We start from the raw sequence: 9,097 nt of genomic DNA on the forward strand, positions 1-9,097 counted from the left end.
GCCTACATCGTCTTTTAGACATTTGTGTTGTTTGTAATTATATCTTTAAACGAACTGTCACTATGGCCTACTTTTCCATATTAGAACCACTATGAAATTAACGCGAAACTATAACAGCTGTTTTTAACGGTTATAGGGCTGTTTAAAACTAACAGTCTGAATTCATCTCCGCGCATATATCATATTTGCACAAGACTTCACTCGTCGCATGCACACACGAAGTGAACATGCCTCTTATAGCGGCACTCTCTTAAGTCACACACTCCTTAATCACAACAGACTTTTGAATCCGCCCATAGTTGTTTGATTACCCAAATAGATTAAGATTAAATCGACGATTTATCCGTCGGCAAACATCGAACACAAACAGCGCCGACTTGTGGCAGGACGGGGCATTATACTCGACTGAATTTATTATGGGAATTGGAAGATTAGGCACGTTTGAAAAGATAGCGGTCTGACCCATCACGACCATACAGCGAGAATTGTAGTAGGTGTAGTTTGCCGGACCGCGAGCCTATGCATATCTCGAATTCTCGCATTTTTTCTTCTCTTATTATTTCGCTGCTTCACCCGTGGGCTGGTATAAGGGAAGATTCGACACCCAGCACAGGGACCAGGCTAGTGTCTTCGTTCGAGTCTACAGAATTGACGTAAAGTGTCATTAATCATCGCGCGATTAGAACGTAAAGGTGCAGCAAAGGAGGCAAAGGCGCGGTTGACGTAGTGATGAGTCGCACTTGCCGACCGCACGCACACGTACGTCGACGACGTGCGCCAAGGCTGCCGACTTCACAACGCGCGTCGCCCGCGCCGTACGTTTCCGTTTCCGTTTCCGTTCCATCGTGTCCTCTCCCGGCAACGCGTCATCCCACCAGAATATCGGATAACGACCGGATTATCGGAGCCTTGCGAAATCGGATTACATCGATCCGGGTAACGCTCGTCCGTCTGCCGGAGTGAATTTCGACGATTCGTGCTTTTAATTTCGAGAGCAGGTTCTCTCGTCGGCGTAGGACGAACGTGGGTGCAGGAAGTTCGGCTGGGCTCGTGTCAGATACGCAACGATGGGTACGTCCGTGCAATGCACCAGCAGCCCCGTGGGTGTCGGCGACGCTGTGTAACCGCAGGCGCTGCATCCACGGATAGCGTCACGACGACAAAATAAAGGCGCGCAACCGCCACGCTCGCGTATTAGAATTCCGTGCGAATTATACCAGGAGTGCGTTTAAAGTAACTGAAAATTAACTGCGTGAAAGTAGATATACGATCGATTGTCTTAGTGTATAATGCCCTACTCGCTACCTGTGCGTATACGTGCGTGTATATAAATAGATGCGGTGTGTGTATGATTTCCGAATCGTGACAGGGGTGTTTCTTAGCATTGAGGATATTATATATATATATATATATATTATATATAGTTATTATATATATATATTATATATAGTTATTATATATATATATTATATATAGTTATTATATATATATAGATATAAATATATTATATCTGGGAAGCAGACTTGGGTCGGTGTGGGACGCCGCTTAACGTAACGTAATGTTTTCCTCGGGGATTCGACGAAAATAGTTGACCGCCACTTGACCATGAGTAGTTAGTGATGAATGATTATTCTGACATGGCGATGTTTCCCTCTTCATGCTCCCTTTACTTTTGCGTCGAATAACGACTATGACATACAAAAGCAACGGGACATTTCGACGAACAACAAACGACTTAACCTCTATATAGAAACAAAGATGACGAATCCATCAAACGTACAATCCGCGCTTGCTGTTAATTGTCCCCCCGCGTTTGCACGTGCGCTCGAATATTGCAGGTGCATGAATCCATCCGGCAGAGCATACGATGGAAACGCGCCTCACACACCTGATGAGAGATAGTCTGTTACGTATCATCATTCTGTCCGCCGTGATGGGCTGCACTGTGGGCGCGGTCACAATGCGACCGCTGAATGGACTTCAGCTGTGCGCTCTGCCATCACTGTTCGAATCGCTTACGGGAGATCCAGCGACAGGCACGAAGGTGGTGGTGGTCGTACTGCTGACTGGTGTCGAGGCGGACGACGTGAAGCAATTGAAGAAGTACGTCAGTTTTTAGAAAGTTTGCGTGCATGCGTATATTATGTTCGTGATTCCTGATATGTCCTGATTAACGTACGCACGGGAGATCGTGCGCACGCACGCACGCACGCACGCACGCACGTACAGAAACGTGCGTGCGCACCAGCACATCGACACATCCCACGCACACACGCGCGGGCGCGTGCGCCTTCTATGAAAGCGTAGTTACTAAGCCGTTTGCGCATTTACTATTAACTTGCAGACTCAAAATGCATCGACAGGGATTGGATGAGCAACTATCTAGTGTGGGGATAATCATCTTGACTTCTGGCTATAGCAACATCTTTGATGCCTTAGATCACGTAGAAAATCTCCACGTTTTACAAACTACGCCACAGCTGCGGCATCGCATGGACGGAACAGCCGGAAACGTCTTTGTATATGACAGGTAACTTAATCGGAAACAACTAATCGAAATAATAACTAATTGCGCATCGATATTCAGAGACTATCCAGGATCGATAATACTAAGTCTTATCAATCATGCTAGTCGATCCGTCACTGATTGGTACCAACAGACACACGCACACACGCACGCATGCATGCACGCATGCATGCACGCATGCGCGAACGCATCCACCCACATCGGTAGGCATCAATCATTCGTAAATTACCGCAAGCCTAAATATACGAATTATACATATGCGAATATTAATTGTAATGAAAGATACGCTCGCAAAATTTCTTGTCGAGTAACCTCCCATACTACAGAGGAGACAGTACTACACATGAGTGCAGTCTTATCTCTCGCTACAATTGCAGGGATATTAACACTGCTGTATGTCATGCTTATAGACAGAAGCGACTCTCTAGCTTTCACCCGAGTATGGCAGCGATGTCTACAGTTGACCTTCAAAACGCCATCTCGAATGCGCTCAGAGGCATTAGCTGCTGTCGATGCTCTGTGCACACGATGCGTCACTGCACGGTGGGTACACCTCGATGAGATCGATTTATTATCACATTGACATGATTAATAATATATATATATATATATATATATATATATATATATATATATATATATATATACACTTCGAATTGTTCATAGGGATCGTGGTAGTTGACGATCATGACTCTTTCTTCTTCTAATGCCATTTCATCTAGAGTGAATAAAAATACAAATTAGTTTTTTATTCATTCCTGATTTCGTAGTTTAATATTACTCCAGTATACATTTTTATTTATGAAGTGATTTAAATTGGCCTGGAAAAACTCATGCTTACTTTCGCCTTTGACGGTTTACCATTAGTGAATCTTGTTTTAATTTTATGCACATCAATAATTTATGTCGATGTAGTTCTATTATTTTTTGATCAAACCTAATTGCTCAGTATGACTCGATCGAAACCCCAGCGTCCTACATAAGCGACGCGGGGCCATGCCATCCATCAAAATTAAAGCCTTGTATTCGTTATTCACAATGCCGCTGCCTATGCAAATATAAAGTCTGCGCTTGATCTACTGGGTCGGAAACGCCTGGAACATGCTGGTTGCTGGAAAATTTGATATACTTTTGCCGATGCATCACTCGGAATACTACAATAATTATTCGAGTTTATCGAAAATTTATCGATAATATTAACCTAGTATACTTATTGCAATACGGATGACTCGTGACTGAATGCTAAATATTTATGATAGAATCACACGCGCGATCTCGCGATATTTATATTATATATATCTATATTATATATAATTTAATTTATATTATATTATATATAATCTCAGCTGAAAAACTACAATCGCGACCACTAAGCTGTATTTATGATAACATCGTATTATTACGTACCGCGGTACCGTATATTTATCATATACAGCACAGTGATCGCGACAAACACAACTCACTGAGAAACGTATTATTACATAGCCGCCGTACCGTATATTATCATATACAGCACAGTGGATCGCGACAAACACATCTCACTGAGAAACGTATTATTACATATACCGCGGTACCGTAATTATCATGATACAGCACAGTGATCGCGACAAACACAACTCACTGAGAACGCTATTATTACATACCGCGCGGTACCGTATATTATCATATACAGCGCACAGTGATCCGACAAACACATCTCACTGAGAAACGTATTATTACATACCGCGGTACCGTATATTATCATAATACAGCACAGTGATCGCGACAAACACAACTCACTGAGAAACGTATTATTACATACCGCGGTATCGTATATTATCATATACAGCACAGTGATCGCGACAAACACAAACTCACTGAGATCGAAGTATATTCTCGTATTATCGAATAATAATCGTTCTCATATTATCTATCTGATGCTAGACGACAGAGGCGGAATATGCAGCTCTCACCTACCCCTACGAGTAACCCTACCAACTCGCCTAACACAGCAAGCACAGACTCGGCTGTAGAACACAGGGTCGGCTACGACGACGTCTTTTGGACGTCACGAGATCCTACAGCAGTCGGTGACAGACGGTCACGTGTCGCGCGCTGACGTCATCGAAGACGTGTACATGACGTATGCAGATCCTGCGCGTCAGGATGTGCAGGGACTACGACACGCAGACGTTAACGTTACTCTATGATGACGGCAGTGGAAGCGGAGATGGCACCTTTACGGTCTCAGCTTTGTTAGAATACACTGCGGAGATGTCGTGTGTCCTTACGTTCTTCTTAATCCACTTCATGTAAGTATCTTGCTCACGTATTGATCTCATTATAACTCCCCGTTCATTTGTCTAATTATGTAAAGTTGTCTCATACGTACACACACACACACACACACACACACACACACACACACACACACACACACACACACACACACACACACACACACACACACACACACACACACACACCACACACACACACACAACACACACACACACACACACACACCACACACACACACACACACACACACACACACACACACACACACACACACACACACACACACACACACAACTAGACAGAGGGCATTCAAAAAGAGTGCATACCTCCGCGAGCGTGTAACATGTATACATGTGTATAACAGCTGGCTCGCTGCTGGCTGCTGCTGGCTGGACGCCTTAAGGCGAGCTGCTGCTGACTGGACGGCCTAAGGCGAACTGGTGCGGAATCGATCGATCGGTTGAGCGTGTGTATAACAGCTGGTTCGCTGCTGGCTACACACACACACACGAACACACACACGCGAGCGATTGCATGACCTCCGTTTGCAACGCGGAGGTAATAAATTATTATAAAAAATTATAATAACAATAATAATAGTGATATGTTATTGTTGTTTTCGTGCCAATGTTGGGTGCTTGCTCTTGTTTGCATTAAAATATTACATGAAATAATCGTTGGAATTATCGGAGATTTTGAAAAACAGTAATTCTGTGAAACTGTTCACGGATAGATTGATTAATTGTACTATTAATTAATATAATGTGACGACGTTAATTTGAAAACGGCACATTGGTATTTTATCTATAGCTGTATAGATGCTGTAAAAACGATATTATTTCAAGAACTCGTACACAACTTTTGACATTTATTTACGTTTTATATATGAAGTATACACTTTTAGAGCTTAAACGCAGACGGTAAACATTTTACTACGCGCCAACCAAATCGCCGCAATATTGCGGCCATTGTTTTGCTTTGAGTGCTCATAGTGACGTTCGCAAACATTCGTGTTGTCGTCAACGATGACGTCAACAGCCCGTCACCTCCTAGCAGATCGCCCGAGGTGTCGCGAGCCAGAGATACGTGCTAGCCATGTACGTGCTATTATGCGAGGAGCCCGCATGTCAGCATCGGAAACTAACTAACCGTGAACAGGTATTTGCCGCGCACTGTCGGGACGAGGCGGCACGACCTTCTATCGCAGCATACAACAGAGCATTCGTTTTCGCTCCGACGCACCGACAAATCCGTGCCTAGCGCCGACCATGACGCGAACGTCCGGGAGCGGCTGGTGGCGTCACGCCCGAGCCGCCACGTCTCATGCGGAGATGCGTGTCCGGGAGTGAAGTAGCGAATAGCTGCCCGCGTCTGAGCGCTGTCCGGTGTGCGCTCCTCCCTCTCATCCTCCTCCCCCTCCTCTTTGTGTTGCTGCTGCTGCTACTGGTGCTTATATATACGAACCACGGCGTCGGGGAAAACTGTCGAATTGTGAATTTCATCGAGAATTGTTGTGCCGCAGCTTTTGGCTAACCTAACGTGTTTTATTTCGCCACGTGCCTCGTCCGAAGTGAGAAGTAAAGCAACGAGAGAAGTGACGACGCAGCGAATGCCCCTTGAACGCGCCAAATTGCTAGACTGACGAAACGGGCTACTGGGTCACAACACGCGCTAAGCACCACAAGGCGCGAGCGCGAGCGAAAGGACAGAAAGTGAGAGTTTGTGTACCTACACAGTATAACTACTGAGCGCAACTAATCCGTAGAAACAGTGCTAAACACATAGAACAAGCGTGTACCAAATAAAAGAGCGACCTACGGAGATATATAATCGGAAGCGGATTTCAAGTAAAGATAAGTAACAAGAGTGAACGTGTGTGCGGTTGCTGTCGCATATAGCTCTACATCGAAGAGGGATTATAGCTACACGGAAACCATCATGTATGCTACACGAGGCCTTCATCTGGCGATACACGGATACCGACTGCTGGCTTGCCTCATTCTCGTCAGTACCTCATTCGGTAGGTGGTGCAAAGTACACTCATACGCACGCACGCACGCACGTACGCATGCACGCACACTCACGTATGCACACATATTATATATATATATAGATATATAGATATAGATATATATATATATATAGAGAGAGAGAGAGAGAGAGAGAGAGAGAGAGAGAGAGAGAGAGAGAGAGAGAGAGAGAGAGAGAGAGAGAGAGAGAGAGAGAGAGAGAGAGAGAGAGAGAGAGAGAGAGAGAGAGAGAGAGAGAGAAACAGAGAGAGAGAGAGAGAAAGAAAAAGAGAGCGCGCACTGCTCAGAGAGAGCGGACACGCGTACATGGAGCCGTGACGCGTGGGCGTAATAATTACTGCCATAGAAATTTTATAAATAAATAGATACAAGTTGTTCATATCTTTCGAGACACCATTAATTAACCGAACGTTTGCGATTCGTCCAATTCGAATACGATGTCGTGTTTTAGTTCGTCTCCTCCGTACCTCCTATGGCGTCAGACATGGAAGGAAACAGGCAGGCGCGTATATATGACGCCTCGAATATAAACATAAAGTTTATAGCGGTGCGCGCGTGGTCATCCACTGCATCGCAATTTCGCTTTATAGCACAAGCACAAGACAACTAGACTAGCAGCTAGAGCGAGCTCAAACCTTTAGGGGCGTACATAGATCGCATCAGGAGTGAATAATAGATTTAATTTCTATTATTATTCACTAATAATAGATTTAATTTATATTATTATTCACTAATAATAGATTTAATTTCTAATAATCACTAATAATATATTTAATTTATATTATTATTCATTAATAATAGACTCAATTTCTATTATTATTCACTCCTGATAGCATCTAACTCTTGTATCACAATTTGTACTCTATATCTGCTATCTGCTCGCTATTACTCTGGCGCTATAGCTCACACTTATTATCGGCTCGTGATAGTATATAGGTGCGCACAAGTTGCGCGTTGCTTTTTTTCTTGGTGACATCTATGATTGACGCTTTCTATATCTTGAATCTTTGGTGGTCGCAGCGTCGCAGTACTTAGAATTAGTAGGCCTCGTGGTGTGCTGTATCAGCGTGCTTGCGTGAGCGGAGTTGGCACGCAGGCAGCATGCGTAGCAAGCAAGCATGCATTTACTCCCTGGGGGGCTATACTGCCGTGTCTGGCAACGGACATTCTGTTAGTGTTAACGAGTTTAACTTATCCATTGAATGCGCTCGGTATCCTCATCCCCTTTGGCAAGTATATATATATATATATATATATATATATATATATATATATATATATATGGGAATATAAGGCGAACGCCAAGACGAATGAACGTAGTTCGAGGTTCAAGGTCAATGCGGAGCAGCAGATGATAATGGGGTTTACGTGTGGCGTGTGGTGTGTGGCGTGTGGCGTGTGAGAGCGGGACCGCCTAGAAAGACACGACCTTCGTCGTACTGCTGTGACCATGGGCGTAATACAACATGATAGTCTAGATATGCTATAATCTAGATTTAGCATTGTAACCGTGGGGGGCCGTCCCTCGGACCATGCCTGGCCTATAGCCATGGTCTGGCACATAACCGCGCGCGAGCGAGAGCCATTGTGTATATGGCTCGTGAAAGCTCGCTGCAAGGCGCACTGCCGGATGTTATCGTAGTTTCGTATACGTGACGATAACGAGAACGGACGGACGTACGCACACCCAGCTTCTGAGAACTGCAGCGGATACGTCCGCTCGGCCTTCGTGGCGTTTCATGTTGCCGCCGCCGACGATGATATGCGACCGGTGCTGATATATAGTAGGTCTCAGGGGAGAGATAGTGAATATAGAAATAAGTTGTGGATATAGAAATCAGTTAACCCTAACCCTAACCCTAATCCTAACCCTAACCCTAACCCTATTCCTAATTCAAAAATAAAACAAAATTTGCAAAAAATAATAAAAAATAAAATAAATAAGAGACAAAATTAGCTAATCAGAGCCGTCCCCTAGCGGATCACTATCTCTCCCCTGTGCAAAATTTGCTGATATAGCAAAGGACAGAAAGATGCGATATGATATGACTACTAGGCACTTTAATTTAATTTAATTTTTTTTTTTTTTAGGGTTAGGGTTAGGGTTTAGGTTAGGTTTAGGGTTTAGGTTAGGTTAGGGTTAGGGTTAGGGTTAGGGTTTTTTTTTTTTAAGTGCCTAGTAGTCATATCCTAAGTGCCTAGTAGTCATATCATATCGCATCTAACTGCCGGGTGCTATCTGACTGCAAGTCAATCTACT

At 44.1% G+C, this 9,097-nt stretch overlaps 1 protein-coding gene across 1 annotated transcript in view; it reads left to right on the forward strand.

Annotated features, from left to right (window-relative positions):
* Positions 1–6,126: 6,126 nt before the first annotated feature.
* LOC106814631 (serine protease inhibitor dipetalogastin-like) overlaps positions 6,127–9,097 on the forward strand; it is a gene marked incomplete at its 3' end in the record, with an annotated part of 3,616 nt that continues 645 nt past the window's right edge. Inside the window, 1 exon segment of the mRNA XM_014818969.1 lies at positions 6,127–6,827. Coding sequence (XP_014674455.1) covers positions 6,746–6,827 — 82 coding nt within the window.

This window comes from Priapulus caudatus, unplaced genomic scaffold (genome assembly GCF_000485595.1).
Source record: "Priapulus caudatus unplaced genomic scaffold, Priapulus_caudatus-5.0.1 Scaffold954, whole genome shotgun sequence".
Lineage (NCBI taxonomy): Eukaryota > Metazoa > Priapulida > Priapulimorpha > Priapulimorphida > Priapulidae > Priapulus > Priapulus caudatus.